We start from the raw sequence: 20,616 nt of genomic DNA on the forward strand, positions 1-20,616 counted from the left end.
AAGATGTTACAGAACTGCCTGCAATTAGTCATGAAAATATAATTAACCACTTGGCGCCTATGGCTTGCCTCACTCATTGCTACACTCCCAGCTTGAAAAGTATAAATCAACTAGCTCCAGTGATCACAAATGGCATGTATAACCCAACTTGTAGAGAGATTTGAACATAGCATTGATGAGGATCCTTCTCTTGACGTCAGAGTTTGCTCACTAATTGCCAAAAAGCCTTCCGGAGCTTGTTCCATTAAAAGTGCTCTTTTCTGAAAGTATCAAGGGCCCAGTAAATGGAAGGGACAAATATTGTTCAGTTCTGGAAATCAGAGGAAGTGGGATGATTTGTGCAGAAATCAGGAAGAAGTGTCTTTGCCTGGAAGGTAGTGGGATAGTTTGAATCCCACATGAAAGGCAGTGAAGGGGCATTTGCCAGCCTCCTGGACTTCGCTAAAGAACTTTCTCTTCCTGGGATGGCCAATCAGCTCTTGCTCTTTTGGAGTCTACATTCTCATGGGGAAAGAGGGAGGGGACAATTAAAAATAAATCGAGTGGTAGTAATAAGTGCTATGGAAAAAAAACAGAGAAGGGATAGAAGGCACCAAGGTTGGGTGGATAATCTTTCTAGGAATTGGCTGAAGAAGGCTTCTCTGAGGAGATGATGTTTGAGCAGAGACCTGAAGGAAGTGAAGAAAGGAGCACGGCAAGTGCATAGGCCCTGAGGTGGGGACGTGGCTGCCACGTGTGAGGAACAGCTAGCAAAGCAGTCAGGTTGGAGGGCAGTCAAGAGCGAGAGAGTGGCAGGTGATGAAGGAAGAGAGGTTGTGGGGGAGGCATACAACGTGGGCCTCGTGGGCCATCGGAAGGACTCTGGCTTTGGGTGGAAAAAGGTGGTAGTGGAAGCGCTGCAGGATCTGGTGCCAGATGTGCCTCGAAGGAAGATGCAAAACATCACCCTGGTGAAAGACAGGAATCGAGAGGACTGCTGGGCTTTTTGCCTGAGAAATTTTCCTCGTTCCTCTAAAAGCCTCATTTTGAGAAGCCCGATTTCACAGTTTGGGTTCGGGATTATCTCGTAGTACCATAAGGTAGGAGAGTAGGAAGGAGCCTGTGAGATCCGAGAAGGCACTGAGAGGTGAAGTGATTTCAACCATATCATGAGTCAGTGCGAAGCCGAGCTCCCGACCCAGTGTTTTTGCCACACCTCTTTCTCTTCCCTTGGGTTTACCAAGATATGGAATGTGGGTCATTTTTTTTTTTTTTTTAACCTATTTTCCTCTCCTGGCTTTAAAGCTTTAATAATGGAAACTTTGGTTGTTATAGGGTGCGGTGTTTGAACATTGAACAAAACCATGCTGAGCGGGGGAGGCAGTGTGTATGGTAGGAGGCCAACTGCGTTTAAGTGAGGAAGGTTGAGTCCTAGCTCTGCCACTTTTCCTTTTGAGCCCTGTGTCTTTTTCTGTTCTAGCAGTCCATAGTGGTGTGTATGTGTATATATTTTAAAGATTTTATTTATTTGAGAGAGAGAAGAGAGAGAGAGAGAAAGAGAAAGGAGCCCGATGCGGGACTCGATCCCAGGACCCTGGGATCATGACCTGAGCCGAAGGCAGACACTTAACGACTGAGCCACCCAGGCACTCCAGGTCTATATATTTTTAAAAATGTGGTTCCAGTGAAAGATTTAGTGGCTATGTCTTAAAAGGGTTTAGAAGTGCACCTTTTATTTATTATTTCACTTATTTGTTTTTGGAAGCTCCTTTCTTAATAGCTTAATTAATACTTGAATTTAACACTTAAATACTTTATTTCTTAAAATATTTCTGTCTAGCCCATTTTCATCTGCTATATTTTCTGAGGAAAATTCAGTTGTGTCTAGTATAAGGAGCGCCCTCCCCTTTTTATGGTTGTTTTTGTTTGGGAAGTCAATTGCTAAGCATCAAAATTAGTTTCTACCTATTCCATAACCATATAGGGACCAGGTTTCCCATATTGAAAGGTTACCTTTGGGCATGTTGTAAATATTGGCCAGAATAGTTGTCAGGTCCTTAAACTTCTTATATAATTATTTTTTTCTTTGCTGTCACTGTGACCAGAAGATATTCTTCAAATGTTCCTGTTGGTTGCCAGTTACTAAAAGGTCCTAAGTGGCGACGAACCTCAGAGGACAGCCCCCCAGGAACTCTCACTGATGCCATTCTTCCCTTGAGCAAGCAAAAGCTTTTCAATTGGGTATTTGTGTCCTATGTGACACCGAAGTCTAAACCCCACTTTCAAGAGCTCTGACACACACTTTTTTGTCTGTGGACATAAGGAGGAAGAGGGAGGAATGCAGAAGAATGAAAAAGATAGTGGTGATATGGGGTGGCTAAAACTGGGAGAGAAGATGTGTAATAGAGAGTAGTAGATGGTAAAAGTGTGGAAAGGTTCAATGAAAAATGAGACATTCTTAAGCTCTGGTTGCTCCTGAAGCTTCATGACTGTTCACTGGGTCGGGGAGCTGAGGTGTGGGTTGTGCTGGGAAGGGCCCTGACAAGGCCTGGGGTGCCGGTACATAAACCCAACTTCTGGGAGGTTAGTATTTTGTTTAAGAATCATGATCATCTCCACACTTCCCTGTCCCTTTAAAAATGTTAACAACCAAAATAATAATAAAAATAATAATAATGATAAATAAAATAAAATAAAATAAAATAAAATAAAATAAAATAAAAATGTTAACACCAATGGGGAAGGTGTGACTAAGACTGGGCAGCCTGAGAAGGTTGGTTGCCTTTTGGGAGACAGAAGAGGACAGAGGAAAGCTGAAATGGGTACAAGAAGGAGCAAGGCCAGAGATAATCTTTACTTCCTGATCCACTTTAGAATTCCTTTATTTTTCCTGAAGCCCTGCTTGGAAACTATGTGCATGAAAAGACAACTAACTGATTGAGCTAATGAAGGATTTCAATGCGTAGATACCTAGGCCACTACATACAAGCTAAAATCTTTTTTTAAGTTTAATTTTTAAAAAGTTTATATTAAATTCCAACTATTGAACATAGTGTAATATTAGTTTCAGATGTGCAATATAGTGATTCAACACTCGAGTACATCACCCTGTGCTCATCACAGCAAGTGCCCTCCTTCATCCTCATCAACTGTTTAACCCACCTCCCTTGCCGCCCTCCCCTCTGGTAACCATCAGTTTGTTCTCTATAGTAAGAGTCTGTTTCTTGGTTTGCCTCTCTCTCTCTCTCACTTTTTTTCCCTTTGCTCATTTGTTTTGTTCCTTAAATTCCACATAGGAGTGAAATCACATGGTATTTGTCTTTCTCTGACTGACTTATTTCACTTAGCATTATACACTAGCTCCATCCATGTCCCGTTGCAAATGGCAGGATTTCATTCTTTTTTATGGCTGAGTAATAGTCCATTCTGTGTGTGTGTGTGTGTGTGTGTGTGTGTGTGTATACACATACATACTACATCTTCTTTATCCATTCATCAATCGATGGACACGTGGGCTATTTCCATAACTTGGCTATTGTAAATAATAACTATTGTAAACAATAAAAAAAATAACTGCTATAAATATTGGGGTGCATGCATCCCTTTGAATTAGTGTTTTTGTATCCTGTGGGTGAATACCTAGTAGTGTGATTGCTGGATTGTAGTTCTATTTTTAACCTTTTGAGGACCCTCCATACTGTTTTCCGCAGTGGCTGCACCAGTTTGCATTCCTACCAACAGTGCAAGAGGGTTCCGCTTTCTCCACATCCTCACCAACACCTGTCATACAAGCTGAAATCTTAATGTGATCTGAGCTAGACTACATTCAAAAGGCATCTCTAGGTAGCTAGCCTATAAGGATACTGTGTAAGAAGCTACTATGTGACCCAAGTGGAGAGAAGAGGGGGAGAAAGAAAGGATTTTTTTTTTCAGTTGAGGCTTTTACTGTTCTTTAAGAGAAAATCAGTTTAGCATCCAAAGAAAGGAAACTACATTTATGCAGTTAGACTGTTTACTATTTTTATTAAATTAATGTTAGAAGACCTCAATTATGTGAAAGTATAATGATGAAAGGAAAAGATGAAGCTTGTCCAATTATAAAATAACTCTATTAAATGAACAAAATGTAAATTTTAAGACACAGCTAAATTGTGAAGTAGGATTCATTGAGAAACACAGAACAGTTCTGAAACCAAGTCAGTTATATCATTCGTTATCGGTTTTCTTGGTTATACTTAAGAAAAAAATAGCTAATGCCTTTTATTTCTGTTTTGACACTTGGTGAAATTAGAGACCTCATTGCTGCATCATTGTCCAAGCTATTAAGGAAGATGAATGACAAATGTTAATAGACTAACAAAGAATCCAAAAGTTAATTTGCTGTCTTCCTCAGAAGTCTTTTCAAACTTTATTCCACAGCTCTGCTGCTCAGCCTCTTGCACCCATTCTCCTGACCATGTCAGGGAAGAATGCAGTGTAAACCCATATTTGTATGTTCCCTTTCTCATGATCTTGAGGTTAATCTTCACACTCTGACATATAAAGGGAGAGGCCCATTTCAGCTGCACTTAGGGGCTCACTTCTCTTTGGGCCTATCTTCTACTTACTGTCCTCTCCATCACCCACCCCCACCCCTATTATATACATGCCATTTGTAGGAACCAACTCAATGGGTCTTCCATTGCCTTTAGTGGCTTACATTGCTCAGATAGACTTACAGAGTTATGTTTTCTTGTACTTTCTCATTTGAACAGTATTTGAAGTTTGTGGTCTCTTGAATCTAAAACAATCTGAAAGTGTTTCCAACGTGGCTGCAAAAATCATAGAAATTGTTCTGGAAGGTCTGTTTCCCTGAGATTGTAGCCAGAAGATTCTAGGCTTTAAAGCAGGAGCTAGAAGTCTTTCCACATATAGAATACATTACTAACAGCTTATATTTATATATAATATACATATGTGAGCTGTCTCACATGTAACTTAAAATTGTTTTCTGTGCCTCAGAAAATTCTATTTTAAAATTTAGCTATTTCTTTAAAAATATATTTTGTTCAGGGGCGCCTGGGTGGCTCAGTTGGTTAAGCATCTGCCTTTGGCTTGGGTCATGATCCCAGAGTCCTGGGATCGAGTCCCACATCGGGCTCCCTGCTCAGTGGGGAGCCTGCTTCTCCCTCTCCCTCTGCCTGCTGCTCCCCCCTGCTTGTGTTCTCTCTTCTCTCTCTTGCAAAAATAAATAAAATCTTTAAAAATATATATATTTTGTTCAAAAGAGATATTTTATAATTGTTTGGACATGGTCTCTTTATTATTATACTTTGTTTCACATAATTGAAGTTTTCTAACCTTAATTAAATAACAAAATAAACAGCCTGAATTTATATTTTGATATTTTAAAACAAATATAATAATGATCCAACAAGGATTTATTAGAAGCTACCAAATGTTTGGAATTGTGCTGGGCTGGGGTTAGAGAGATATAACCTGTCTCTAAATTCAAAATATTTGGAAATAATTATATATATAAATATTTTGAAATAAATAAAATTGAATTGAAATATAATACAATACAATTCCTTGCTTCTTTCCTTTGTATTTTATAGCAGAGTTGGGTCTTACTGGATCTCCCTCCACCCCCATACCTTTTTCTGTACCTTGTATCTTAGTAAGTGCTTTATGGTCCAAACAGTTCGTTTAGAGTAGGACATTTTCGTCAGGCTATATTAGGTGCCTGGAAAATTAGTTATATGGATGTACTTTTCAGTGATAAAAGGATCAAAGGGAACATTCTTTATAATCTCATCTCTCATCTGCCCTAGCCGTTGTTTTGTTTCATAGATCACACTTATGATAAGGCAGAGGCTGCTTTTGTTGTTTTGACTAACCCTTCCACATTATTTCCCATCTGGTCACCACAAAAAAGTGGTTTTCGGGGGATTCTAGGGCTTTGGTTTTCATAAGTCTTGTATTTTGCTTCTCTGATGTGCAAGACCTCAAGGATCTGTATTTTTAATGTCTTAACTGTTCTCACAGGAAAAATACGGCTCACCCCACTCTTCTTTCTTAATATGAAGCTTATACTGGTCTCCTAACTTCTGGATTTCTCTCTGAATTTCTTTTTTTTTTTTTTAAAGATTTTATTTATTTATTTGACAGAGAGAGGCACAGCGAGAGAGGGAACACAAGCAGGGGGAGTGGGAGAGGGAGAAGCAGGCCTCCCACCGAGCAGGGAGCCCGATACAGGACTCGATCCCAGGACCCTGAGATCATGACCTGAGCCAAAGGCAGACGCTTAACGACTGAGCCACCCAGGCGCCCCTCTCCCTGAATTTCTACGGCATATGCCAAAGGGCATACATATTAAGGACCAGTTTGGAACACTGCAGACAGGACCTTTCTGCCCTTTGTCAGTGTATATAGCTGGGCAGGCTGCTGACCAGCTAGTGGGGCAGCCCCCTGATTTGTGACCACAAGTGCCATTGACTCAGGGGCAGAAGGCTATTTATAATAGCATGTATCATTCTCTGTTGGGGAAATTGGAGCCCTGATGATTTCAGATCCTGTGGCTGATGCAGCCTAGTCCATTTCTGTCTGCAGCAGGCAGGGTGGCGACAGAGCACCTCTGGAGACTCAGAAGTGAATATATTTACCCAGAAAGACTTCTGGCTTCTGCTTTCTGGAGACTGGCAGGATACTGAGGAAAATAAGCCCTTTGGCACAATTCCTATGGGTTTTGCAGCCAGTTAGAAACAACACTCAGTTTGCTTCAGGTTCAGTTTTGAAACCACAGCTTTCAGAAACTGTTCAAATGAGAAAGTGTAAGAAAATACGCCTGGAAGTCCATTGAAGACCATAAAGGACCTGGTTGGTTTGAGTCCAGCACGATGGCAGAGCTTGGATCTTAGAGAATCACGTAGGAGGGCACCCTGTTGTTCTCTAGACCATGCCCCGGATGGCTTTGATGCCCTGATGTTAGGGTCTTCCAGAGATGCCTCAGCGACACCTCCTTTTTTATTTCAGCATCTTCCACGGGAAAGATAGTCTGATGTGACTGCATATCACAACTTATTTTTTTTGTTTTGTCTTTCAAATCACTAAGTTGCAGAATGACCCTTTGCCAGCCTGGGAACTCAGAATTATCCTAGAATATCCTAGAATCCCACAGTCAGAGAAACTTTTCAGCCTGGATGATAGGAGTCCAGGCTCAGTTCAGCTACTGGGCTATAAGCTGAATGTCTGAGGGACAGCAGGAGATGAGTAATCTTTATTATTTGAAAGCATCTTGTTTTCTCCCTTAAACATCTATTTTCATTTGAAAAATAAACTTTAATGAATAAAACAGATGATGAAAAGGAATCAACTGAAAAAATCATTGAGGGGAAAATGAATTACTGGTGTGCCATAAATCTGATGTCCTAGAGGAGGGTTAATATTCTATTGATATTTTCCAGGAAGTAAAGTAGCTCATTTAGATGGAAAAAAGGGGACAAAATTGTGCTAAACTAATTATGGAGTTTTTAATCTGCTATGAATTTGGAGTAAATTTTATTAGGAAGAATTGGAAGTACATGTTAACTTTTATTATCAGGATAAATTACATCTTTTAAAGATGAGGGACCCTTGTGCTTTGCGTAGGGCCTCTCACTTTGGTACAGATCTCAGGTTTGAAACTGTGCCTGGTTGATGGTGACTAAAATGACCTCTTTTTGTGTGGTGGTTTAAATAGGGGTTTCCATCCCGATCACAGAGTTTGGCTAATGGTAAATTCTGAGTCCAGTGGTTAGACCAGCTCCCAAAGGTGCAGGGAAGATGCATATGGACCTGTAGAGGCCACTGTCCTTTTTGTGGAAAGGTCTGCATAACTTCCCATTAGAGATTAAACAGACAAACTGGTCTAGAGTTTAATAATATGTTCTTTGTGGATAAATTTATTCAGCACAAATCTAGGCTATCTGTTCTAGGGGACGGATTCTTTTATGTGGAATAGCCAAGCCTTAAGAACACACCTTAAACAGCCACTGGAGGAAGTCCTCACTTGTATAAGACTTGCACTTTAAATTTGGATTTGACCTCATTTGGAGCCACCTTCTGATTCATAATGTTGATCATGCCTGTTGCCTCTTCTTGATCACCTGTAAGCTTGCTGTATACAACTGCTTAATTGGTGACTTTATGGGATCAAGACTATATATGGGTTATTGTCAGCTCTCACCAAATAGTACTGCTAACTTTTACTGCTTAGAGCCAGAATCATGGCCTAGTTTTAGATACAATTAAATTTCCAATCACCTTCTGAAACACTATAAATTTCTTCATGTCCTAGTGTTTGGCCACACTGAACTACCCTCCCCCTCCCCCACAAAGAAACCCACACATATTCTCTTCTTAGAACTTGAGTAGGCTGTGTGTTCTCTCTACGCACCAGGCAAACCACTCTCATTTTCATTTACAGGTTCTAATGTGTGTTTTTTTTCTCACTGTTTTAGGAAGTTTGGGGCTCAAGGGTCCCGACTCACCGGAGCAGGATGGGGAGGCTGCACGGTATCGCTAGTACCTGCTGACAAGCTGACCAGCTTCCTAGCAAACGTGCACGAGGCTTATTACCAGAGGAGCGACCGAAACGTCACATTTGAGAAGCAGAGTTTGTTTGCTACCAAACCTGGAGGCGGGGCTTTGGTTTTCCTTGAGGCCCAAATAATGTAAAAAATCTCAGAGAAACTATTTAGGGCATTTAGGACTGGCAGAACTTCTTATGCCACAGTGAATTAATCCTCTTTCTGTTTTGTATTATGATGAACGGTTGCTATTATCAAGATGTATTTCCAAAGAAATGGTTGAAAGCTCTCTATGCTTCATAATGATTATTTTTCCATTTTAAAATATGTTTCTACCAATAAGAGCCAAAATTATGCTTGGACAGATCTCTTAAGGATGATTTACTGAGATTTATTGATTTCAGGATTTTTTAAGATGAATGATAAAAGACATTCGATACTGACCCCATGGATTGGCGTTGAATTAAACATACTGCTACAATTAAAAGGATACAATTGTATTGTACGCCATATTCTTAAACACAGTTCATTTCTGGTTTCTCTTGACTTTCTTCTTCATAGTTGTAGTCTTCTGTTGATGATGATGATGAGAGTGATGCCAGAAACTCTTTCTTGGTTCGAGCTTCAGAACGCTATTAGAATAATACGTTATTAAAGATTCATAAATTTTCCTGGATACTTGAATGTGAAGTTACACCAATTATCAAGATGAGAAGAATCACTTTTTTTTTTTTTAAAGCAAAGATGGATTTAGGCTCATTTACTTTTAAAAACTATGTGCTATCACATAAATAATCACTTTCAATTCTTTTGGCCCTGAGCTTTCTCTATCACTTAATAGAGAAACTTAGATAAAAGACGCTTTCCGTCTTTATCTCTGTTCACATTGAAATAGAGAATTATCTGGATGATAATTCAGATAATTCAATTTGTTCATTGAATTTACTTTCTTCCCACTCTATGCTAACTTTTCTCAAATGCCACTCTGATCCAAAAGGCATGTTTACTGGTCTGGGAAACCGCACCCAGGCCCTGCAACGGTCTGTTGTGTGACTAGCTGCTCTCGTGTGTATATGTTGACCAGTGGAGGATGGGTGTGCAGGCCTGTGGGTAAGAGTAGGTTCTGGGATTGGGTAGGGGTGTTGGTGAGTCCTGTATATATTTATCAAAAGTGGTCAAAAAAAAAAAAGTGGCCGGAAGTGTTTGTGGTGATGTGTAATGTGGTGATGGTAAGTGAATGGCTTTCTCGCAAGAGGGCCTTCCTGAATTATAGGAAGATTTAGACCAAAAAACATTTTGCTGATATTATCATATAATTGAGGCAGCAGCAGTCTTATGGTATGAATTATCCAGAAAATTACCACAATTTTGTATTATTCTATGATTGTTTTGCTCATTAATGTACAGCTTAAAGACTGGACATCATCATTTTGAATCTCAGTTTCAGAGAGGCTAAGGCAAAGCTGGTTCTAGTATTTCTCAAAGGACAGCAGTCATATAAAGTACTAGGAAACCCATTCTTCTAAAACAAACTCCTGGTGCATTTTCATTCTTTAAAGAAAGGTAAACACTTGAGATTGAGAAAGCTTAAGTCAAATTTGTTGAAGAATTTTGAGTTTTATAACACCCAATAATCCAAAATCTGAATTGATTTTAAATAATTCTTTGTTTTTGTTTTTTAAAATTTTTAAATTTATTTGTTTGAGAGAGAGTGAGAGAGAGCAAGAGAGACAGCGAGCACAAGCTGGGGTGGGGGTGAGGACGGGAAGAAGGAGAGGGAGAAGTGAGGAATTCTGGGATCCCAGGATCATGACCTGAGTCAAAGGCTGACTCTTAACAGACTGAGCCACCCAGGCACCCCAGATTGTATTTCTTTGTTTTTAAATACCTTTCCATTTTCCACAGAAGATCTGTGGTTGGTACATAATTATTTAAAGATACCTGGATTACTGTAAAAAAAACCCCAAACCCAAAAAACAAAAAATGTGGTACTTTCCGTTGCTTTGCTATTCTATTTAAATTTTTCACCATGAGATTCCTTCTTGCAACAGGTGAGTAAAAATTTCCATTGTGCCCTCTGCTTTGGAGGACGCAGTTGTTCTGAGCCAGGGGTCTACTCTCTATTTGTCTCAATGTCTGGCTTGAAGAAAAGAACTGTTTTTCAATTAAATCATCACTGTTATTCTAGAAATTATGAGAGATCTCAAACTTTTCTGGGAAGGTTGGGGCTAGGACAACTGGAAAAAAGCTTCATGAAGAAGGTGGAATTTGAGCGGGCCCTAAAGGATGAGTAGAATTTGAAAGCTGGGGAGTAGGCACTGCAGATAGGTAAGTATATGAGTATGAGCAAACATAGGGTATTCAGAAGGTTCAGTGGGGGTGAGGAGTTTGCCCTGGGATACGGTGGAGAAGATAGGTTATACTGGCTGGAGGTAGCTTTTGAAGAGCTCCAAGTCCAGCATTTAGAGGAGGGGTTACAAACCCAGCAGCCCACGGACCACATCTGGTCTGCAGATACATTTAGTTTGGCCCCCAGAGTATTGACAAATGTGGGGTTCTAATCAGGAATTCTACAGAAGAATCTGGATTCCTGATGGTGGAAGATCTGCTTCTCCGCTGGCCTCCACTCCTGGCGGGGGGCAGGGTGTGTGTGTGTGTGTGTGTGTGTGAACTAGAGCTGCGGTATTGCTTTGTTTGGATGAGGCGTGGGCCCTCCGGTGTGCTACAGTTTCCATAACCTGTACTTTCCCCGATACTCAGGCCATGTACCACGTACCCGCTGAGGTCACTTGCCTTCCACCAGCACACTGGCACAGTGGTTTTCTTATATCTCAGAAGTAATTGTACCCATGTCTGTAGTAGTAGTGAAGGGAGACCAAGAAGAATGGGAGAAAGAATTTTTTTGTGTAGAAGTAAAGAATAGTCCTATTTGTTTAATATTAAATACCCAGGTGTTTTACTCCCTTCTCTCACCTTTTGGCTCAGACGGGAATTTGATTAGATTATTTGACCTCTGTTTTTGACATCACAGCAGTAGACAATGAGGATCATTCTAGAGACATGCTAAAAATAAAAAGCTCTCTCCTGTTTCTGACCTCAGATTTCCCAACCCCCACATTTATTGCACCGTTTTCTCTACATGTTTTTGCCTGCTGGAAGGGAAGAAGAACCTTCAGATTTAACAGAACTGCCCAGAAGTTAAGGAGGAGCATGAGGAGGGGACAGAGAAAACTGGACAGACGGAGCAGTCTCCTTTCTTCTCTTCCTCTCTCTCATTTGAGTCCTGTTTAGAACCTTCTAATTTCTGCAGGGACCACTCATCTAACACGGTCATTAGAATCCAATATATTTTTTACTGAATTATTAACAGAAAATAAAATATGACTTCACACACTGATAATTTTCTATTAGTTTGAAATTTTGACCACATTTGGAGGTTTTCAGTTGCATAAACTGCCCGTGGTCGGAAGCAAGGGATGAGGATAAGTGGGCATGAGGTTGTCACTACTATGAAAAACAGATTATCTTAAATGTACACGTGGATGATTAAATGACAATAGTGTATTCTACCTTGCCACTGTGACTTGGATGTGAAACCATATATTGCTTATTAAATGTTGTCCAGTCCATATAAGAGAAGCTACAGAGAGAATTCTCAATTATCTTCAAAAGGGAAACATACCAGTTTATGGAGGAAATTCTCAAAGTCACTCTTAACTTCGTAAGGTTTTTTGGTAGCCTTTGCCTGGAGTCTAATCAAAAAATTAAAAAAAAGAAAATCAGTAGCCAAACCAATTGTTTTTATACTGACACCATCTAAGAGCTAACATTTACACAAAATTTAATATGCTGGGCATTTACCAGCAGTTTACATATATTCATTCAATTGTCCTTACAACAGTCTTATCAAGTTGGTACTATTATCCAGTATTATATACTGGATATATTTTTTATATTATATATAAAAAGGCTCAGGTAGGTTAATTAACCTGCCCACAGTCATACAGCTAGCAAGTAATATAGGATTTGAACCCAAGCAGTGTGACTCGAGCCTTCAATTCAACCACCGGAGTGAAGCATTCTCTTCAGCGAGGAGAGAGTGAGCACAGTATTTGCTGAACTGATTTCGCTTGCCCGGCTCTGGCGCAGACTTTAAGGAGTGTCCATGGGGACAGAAGAGTACACGGGGCTGGCAGGGGAAAGATCTGGGGGGAAAGGGACGGACAAGGCTGGAAGCTCGTGGACGCAGGAATCCAGGAATCTATCCTGATTTTTGTCACCGAGTACTCATTCAAGAAGTATTTAGGAAGGAGTTGGATAGCTGAATTCAGGAGGCAGCAGAAAACTTTCCAGAGATCTGTGGATGAGGGGAGAGGCAGGGGTAGGCAAAAGCTAGGATGGGTAAGAACTGGGGATGAAGGAGAAACATTAGCAAGAGAAACAAAAATGAAAAAAGGACGTATGGCTGGCTATTAATTTCACTGGCAATTTTCAAGTGAGACATTTTAAAATTATTTTTCCTCCATGGGGTTTGTAGGAAGTAAACATTTTGGAAAATTCCAAATATACGTTGCTAAAGCATAAAGTTTAGGTTAGCCTCCCTGCAAGGCCGCCTCTCTCGGTTTCTTTAGCATTTAGTGTCGGGCACCCCTGGGGGCGCAGTAAGCCTAGCTCTCAAGGGCCTCCTGCGTCAGTGCTCTGCCGCCCACAAATGCCCCTTACTCATCTTCTGCTTTATCTCTGCCCATTTTATCTCCTCCACCGGCTTTTCTCCTCACTTAGGATTACCCTCTGGGTCTCTCCTCTCCCGCTTTTCTCAAATCTGGCTCTCCCAGTCTGGGTCTCTTTCTCATAGTCCTATTTAAACACACTCCAAAATATTCCTGATGCCCTTTCTCGGTAACACCCTCTTAGAATCTCCTTGAGATGCGAGTCATATTCAGATTAACTCTGGTTCATCTCACTTTGTTAAAATCAAGCCATCTTCTGACTCACCCTTTTAATATACAGTGCCCCTCTTGTCTTTTTTAAATAACAGTTTTATTGACATATGTCTCATACCATAAAATTCACCCTTTTAAAGTGTACAATTCAGTGGCTGTAACCACCACCACTTCCTAACCCCCATCTTTCTGCTTATCTTTCTTTTCCTCTCCATGAGTATCTCTTTTTTGAAGATTACAGATAGAAACGTGTATGCTGTGCCTATAGATTTAACAGGCATATGAGATTTATATATATGAATATTTTCCCTTTATTTTCTCTAACAATGTCCCATTGCATAAAACATATTTGAGTGCTTCTTGCAAATTGCTCTGACTGTCCTACATTCTTCTGTTACATCCTCAGTGATGAGAAATCCTGTCCCATATAGATTTAATTTGGGGGAACTTGTAAAAGTCACCTGGAACCAGATCTATCTTTCTTTCTTTCTCTTTCTTTTTCTTTTTCTTTCTTCTTTCTTTCTTTCTTTCTCTCTCTCTCTCTTCCTTCCTTCCTTCCTTTCTTTTTTGAGAGAGAGAGAGTGGGGGGTGGGGGAAATGGAGAGGGGCAGAAGGAGGAGGAGAGAGAGACCAAGCAGGCTCCATGTCCAGCATGGGGCCCGATGTGGGGCTTGATCTCAAGACCCTGAGGATCATGAGCTGAGCTGAAACCAAGAGTCGGACACTTAACCGACTAGAGCCATCCAGGCGCCCCTGCAATCAGATTTTCTAATGCAGGTATTGTGAAGGGGAAATTTGGGTGATATTTGGTAAAAAGTGAGAGAATATTCTAAAGTAATGGAGTGGATTTTCTCCTGTAATGGGAAACTAACTTTTTAATTTTTATTTTATTTATTTTTTAAAATTTTATTTTTAAGTAATCTCTACACCCAATGTGGGGCTCGAACTCACAACCCCAAAATCAAAAGTTGCATGTTTCACTGACTGAGCCAGCCAGGAGCCCAGAAACTAGTTTTTTTTTTTTTTTAAACTGAAGTATAGCATCCGTATAATGTTACATTAGATTCAGGTGTACAACATAGTGATTTGACAGCTCTATAGGAAACTAGCTTTTTAAGTTCCAAAATAGTAATTAGAAGATGAATGGCACACAGCTGTGGTCTTACAAGGCACCCGTCTGAAGGGCTGCGCTCATCTGACACATTCTTGTGCATGTGGGTATGCTAGAAGTAGGTTAGTCTCAATACTTTATAGTTTTCCTTTTTATACTCTAATTTGTAAAATAAACAAATTAAATGTGCCCAAAAAATGTTTGTGTGTGTAGGGGCAGAAGGGGAACAAAGAACTAGCCCAAGGGAGACCAGCTAAATAGGTTGTTTTTCTAGTTTACGTCTTCCCTAGGGCAGGGCATTGTTACGGGTTTTTTATTTTTTTAAAAAGCCTTCAGCTTAAGTCCTAAAGCTGAAGAGTAAAAGGAGATGATGGTGATGTTTAGCAATTAATTAAATTAGCAGAGTAGTTGGTTCTGTGGACAAAGAAGGTCAAAATGTTATTCCAGATGGACTGTTGATTGTAGTTTTGGGTAACACATTTGTTCAATTAAAATGTTTTATGGTTTTTTAAATAGATTTTTCATTTATTTTATTTTTTAAAAGATTTTATTTATTTATTTGACAGCACAGCAGGGGGAGTGGGAGAGGGAGAAGCAGGATCCCCACTGAGCACAGAGCCTAATGTGGGACTCCATCCCAGGACCCCAAGATCATGACCCGAGCTGAAGGCAGCTGCTTAACTGACTACGCCACCTGGGTGCCCCTAGATTTTTAATTTATTTATTTGAGAGAATGAGAGAATGAGTGGGAGGGAGAGGGAGAGATAATCTGAAGCAGACTGCACTGAGCTCAGAGCCCAACATGGGGCTCGATCCCATGACCGCGAGATCATGACCTGAGCCAAAACCAAGAGTCGGAAGCTTAACCGACTGAGCCACCCAGGCGCCCCTCAGTTAAAATGTTTTTAATCACTACAAAGTTGAATAAGGAACAAACCTATCAAGCTCCTTGTCAATTCTTTCCTGCCGCTGTTTTAGGAGTTTTATTTCTTCGTTAATTCTGTGCTTTTCTCTATAAAATCAAAATTTCAAATTAAATTTTAAAATAAAGCAGGATTTCTAATTGGGAAAGAATAAATTAACAATTCTCTGACTTCATGTCAGTGAAAGCCCTTTAGAAACCCAATTCTTCAGCATCCCCTCCCTATGCACTACTTGGTGTGAGGAGTCCCCCAGAATACCCCCTCCTATAAATACATACCAAAGAGGTCACCCGTGACACCTGGGTATGGTTTGGACTCCGCCTTGCTGCTTCCACAGGGGCCCTCTCACCAAGTGTCCATACCTGTTCTTCCAACCGGGCACAGGAAATCTAAGGGCTGTGTGTGCGTGGGCATGTGTGGGGGGGGATTGGGGGGCTAGAGGAAGGTGGGAGGGGAACGGGCACTCTTGGAAAGCAGAGGCTCAAACTTTTGTCCTGCCTGCTGGATAAGACCTGCCTGGCTGTTCTTCCATTTCCCTCTCTTTGCTGTATTTGAGTGTGCTTTCCTCAGTGCCGCCCCAACTGCCACTCCAGCTCCAGGGAACTCATGCTGCAAACACACCTTTCTGTTCTTCCAGGGCTCTTCTTTGTAAATAAACAGTACTCCAGTCTCTAGTCCCTTGAGCTCTCTTCTGGGCTTTCCATGCTGGGGTGCATCCCCCCGACCACAGCACAGCAAAGCTTTCTTTCTTCCTTCAATCCCTGACACCTGCCATGGCTCCACGGCTCCAACATGCATCCTTGACACTTACCAGAAAAGAAGCTCCAAGTCTGTTAGACACTCAGAAGTGACTCCTCACTGGTAAGATAAGGAGCTTACTGTAGATGAATTCTATGATTACTTCCAGCTCTAAAAGAGTTTGTGATTTTCTATTTAACAAGAGTATGGCACCAACTTACATCCGAAATTCCTTTTGGTTCCTTGCAAATTGTCTTTTTGCCTCCTTTATAATATCACGGTAAGTTGGAGCAGGTGGTGTGATTGGCTTACGGTCAAGGAAAGATTTTTAATTAGGAACATGTGGGAGAGGAGGACAGTACCCATCACAGGGGGACTGAGAGGGCCGTCTGGCCTGGGCCTCCCAGTCAGGAAGGGTCTTAACTGTGGACATGAATAGGACGTCCAGAGTTACACTGAGAGGACTGAAAGAAGACAGTACCCACTAGACCACGTTAAACTTGTGTCCCATTATCTGGACTACACCACCCACAGTGCTCTAGTTTCATAAATTCTGTAATTCCCTTTTTTTGTGGTGTTTTGTGTAAGTGCTTTGTGTGTGTATGTGTGTGTGTACATTAAAAGCATTTGTTAAATGTAAATATTTAAAATGTTAAATGTAAATATTTAAAATGTACCAACATTTCTGTAACCCTATTTAGGCATTTTTTCATTTCTCCATATACTGAAAACCTCAAGGTCTCTTGACTTCTCTGAAAGGCTGTGGAGGTGACTGGCAGTATATGTTGGTTGCCTTAGGCTGGTGGCCTCTACTAACTGCAGGGAAGAAAGATGATAAGTAGAAGGTGTCAGTGTGCTGTGAATGAGCCCGGGGCTCTTGTCCCATCTGTTTCTGATACAGCCTGTGGTTGTGCTCCTAACCCTGGTCTTAAACCCACATTCGCGTCTGACAAAGCAGACACTTCCCTTCTGAGACGGCAATTGGCAAATGACTCTAGGAGGTAGCCCTCAGCTTGTGTTAAAAGAAGACCTGAGCCTCACTGGTAAACTGGGAGCTCTTAAACCTCTGCAATCACCAAGATCCAGGGGATGAGACTGTCCTCGTATGACCCCCGCTCCCCCTCCTGAAGCACACTTCAATATTACCTCTATCTTTCTCTGAATGCAAATTTAGGGTCTACTTCACAGCTGTCCTTGATGCTCATTTTAATCTTATTTATCTGACATAAGAAAGGAGAAGCCCAGTGGATTTGGTCCCTGGAGCGGGACCACGTAGGTACTTAACTTTATGACCTTAACTCCTGAGTACTGTATCTCAATTAAGGTAACCAGAAGGAAAAAACATGAACGGCTCCACAACAAAGATGCTCCCAATAAGCCTGAATAAAATTTATGTCTTTCCTATGGAGCTCTAAACTATTCAGGATTTATCTTCAATCACGTATAACTTGAACATCAAGGCCTTAGGACCAAGGAAAAGAACACCTGATTTTCTGTGCACTCCAGACCACTTTCTCAGCAACGCTAGAAGAGATACATTCTCTGGGCTGGTCCCAGAACCTTTTAAGCAGGTTTTTACCAACCATCACTGACTGTGGAGGGAAGCAGTGTTGACAGAACATACTCCATCCTACCAACCACAGAATTTGAGAGGGTCTGGGTGACTATATTACTCTAAAATGGATCAAAATTCTCTGAAATAAATTTTAGAGAAGCCTATTTATTGATACATTCCAAATTCATTTTTCCCCTTAATCATAGCTGGGTTTTAGAATAAAGTTTTCCTTAAAGAAAGAGATGAGCCTGACTTCACTGTTTAATGTCACAGTGGCATATGGTTCCTGAACTTATGATATAATGAAAAGTTGATTTGTACTGTGTAGGTGAAAATCAAATTAGTGCTTTGATAGCATCTGGCACCCCCGTGAGGCAGACCAATAGTGACAATTGCAGGTATTCAGGACAAATAATCATTATTAACTCCAAGGACTCATTCAAGATACAGCCTTCTTCAGGGCAGCATGAAGTAAAATTGGGAAGTCAACAATTGGGAAGCCTTCAGTGTCCTTTACTCATCTTCTCTCTTGGTGCTTTTCTTTCAGGACCCTCTTGGCTCTTCCTCTCTCCTTGGCCATTTCCCAAAGATTACAGAGAGAGAGCCATCCTGGAGGTTGAGCTCTGGTTCTGGCACTGTGCTCAGCACTCCCCATCTAGTACCATGGTAGCCATGGTAGTTAACCAGGCTGGCCCTCCTTTTCCTTGTCTGTAAGGCGTGGGGATTTAGTTAGATGGTCATGTGGCTCCTGTCCTATTCTGATTTTCTATGAAATAGAAAATGAGCCTATATAAGTTCAGAAGTTCAGACCCATCAGTAAGGTAATGGCAAAACACTTTGAGAGTGTGGGATGGAATTTGAGATTTTGCAAAGGAATGAGGGGGAGTTTGTTTACTAATAGGATATGGGGGCTGAATGAGAGGGAGGAGGAGAGATCAACTGTGGCTAGGATAATGGTGGAGTCATTTTACAGAGATGGGGAAGTCTCAATTTGAAGGATGTATTACAGAGGATGAGAGGGTATTTTAATAATGGGCATGTTCAATTAGAAACTCTCAGTAAATGCAGATAGAGATCAATGGGAACAGATGTGAAGACGGGGACTCTCTTCAAAGGTGATGGTTGAAACAATGAGAATGAATGAGACTCTGAGTGAGAATGCAGACAGGAAAGATAGGAAAAGAAAGGACCTTGAGAAAGATGAGATTTTAGGGATTAGTAGTAGAAGGAGGGCAGGAGCCAGGAACTGGTATAACACAGTGTCACATTCCAAAGAAGGAGCTATTTAAGAAGCATCATCAAGGAAGTCATAAAGGTCAGTTTTGAAAACCAATAAAGGGCCACCTAATTGGGCGATACCATTACTCATTCAGCAATTACTTTCTGAGCACCTGTTATGTGCCAGGCACTCATAGGACCCTAGAGATTGAGCAGTGAACAAGATCTGCAAGGTTTCCACTCTCACATGGTTCATATTCTAGAGCTTTTATACTTTCCAGAAGCCATTCACCACAGAGAAGTCAAGGCATACTCAAATAAATCCCCTGCCTAAAGGCATAAGAAGCAAAGAAACTGATTATTTTAAATAGAGGTAGGTACTGTAAGGGCAGTAAAATCATGTATGAGAAGAGAGTAGCTGGGAATGTGTATGCGGGGTACAGCATTAGTCTGAGAAGGCCTGAATATCAGGGAGAAACGGGAGCTGGCTATCACATTTGAGCAGGAGAAAGGGCAAGAGTGAGTGTGGGCAGAGTGGTAGGAGATGAAATCAGAGAGCTAGGTGGAGCTGGATCTTCTAAGGGGCTTTGTAACCCATGACGACATGCGGAGGAAGCTGCTGGAAGCCTTTAAGCAAGGGACTTATTTGAATTATGCCTTGACTATGAGACAAATGGCTTGTGAAAAGTGGAGAAAAAGGGCAGCTCTTCGGAGGCTCTTTCCATAGCTGAGGCGAGAGGGGTTGTGCTGCTTGGACTAGGGTGGTAACGGTGGAAAGGGAGAGAAGTGGACAGTTTCAAGATATGCTTTAAAGGTGGAGTTGATAGAACTCAGGGTTATTTTAAAATAGGTGTCCTGGGGCGCTTGGGTGGCTCAGTTGATTAGGCGACTGCCTTCGGCTCAGGTCATGATCCTGGAGTCCCTGGATCGAGTCCCGCATCGGGCTCCCTGCTCGGCGGGGAGTCTGCTTCTCCCTCTGACCCTCCCCCCTCTCATGTGCTTGCTCTCTCTCATTCTCTCTCTCTCAAATAAATAAATAAAAAATCTTTAAAAAAAAATAAAATAAAATAAAAATAAAATAAAATAGGTGTCCTGAAGATGGAATAATATTATAGACACTGGAATTTCTAACAAAACAATTGTGGGCGTCAAGCCTGGCAGTTGGCATTGACAGTCTGGGGCAGAGAGTCCTGCCTGGTGGCCAGCCCTTAAATTATTTCGGGTCTAATCAATGCCTGCACAGAAGGCTGACAGTGCACTCCTTCTCCTAACAGTTAAACACGTGGGCCCAGGAAAGCGTTGTACCAGCTTATCCAGTTAGCCTGCTTCTTGATTAGTCTACCAAACACTGTGGTTAACTCAGAAACCTCAAAGATACTGTATTTGAGGTAGTGGTGAGGGGGTGGGGCAATAACTGGAAATGGAGTGGAGAAAAAAGAAGTTAACATTTGTTGGATATCCAACATAGGCCACGCACTGCGATGGGGTCTGTACAGTATCTCTAGAATTCTGCCTGAGGCTCTTGCGACTGGGGTCTTTGCTTCCGGGAAAGTAGTTCTGCCCCACACAGTCCTATTTGTGGCCTGGCAGAGGACATCCC

At 41.3% G+C, this 20,616-nt stretch overlaps 2 protein-coding genes across 4 annotated transcripts in view; one reads left to right on the top strand and one right to left on the bottom strand.

Moving 5' to 3' along the window:
* Positions 1-10,186, top strand: part of GALK2 (galactokinase 2) — a 119,609-nt gene extending 109,423 nt beyond the window's left edge. For all 3 annotated transcript variants that reach the window (XM_032417954.1, XM_032417953.1, XM_032417952.1), the window contains exon 10: positions 8,460-10,186. In XM_032417954.1, coding sequence (XP_032273845.1) covers positions 8,460-8,676 — 217 coding nt within the window. In that variant the 3' untranslated portion in view covers positions 8,677-10,186. The remainder of the gene's footprint in view (positions 1-8,459) is intronic.
* FAM227B (family with sequence similarity 227 member B) overlaps positions 9,019-20,616 on the bottom strand; it is a 210,254-nt gene continuing 198,656 nt past the window's right edge. The window contains exons 15-18 of the mRNA XM_032417961.1: positions 16,465-16,540; positions 15,520-15,594; positions 12,211-12,280; positions 9,019-9,160 (exon numbers count right to left, since the gene is read on the bottom strand). Coding sequence (XP_032273852.1) covers positions 9,044-9,160; positions 12,211-12,280; positions 15,520-15,594; positions 16,465-16,540 — 338 coding nt within the window. The 3' untranslated portion in view covers positions 9,019-9,043. The remainder of the gene's footprint in view (positions 9,161-12,210; positions 12,281-15,519; positions 15,595-16,464; positions 16,541-20,616) is intronic.

Source organism: Phoca vitulina, unplaced genomic scaffold (assembly GCF_004348235.1).
Source record: "Phoca vitulina isolate PV1807 unplaced genomic scaffold, GSC_HSeal_1.0 scaffold20, whole genome shotgun sequence".
NCBI lineage: Eukaryota > Metazoa > Chordata > Mammalia > Carnivora > Phocidae > Phoca > Phoca vitulina.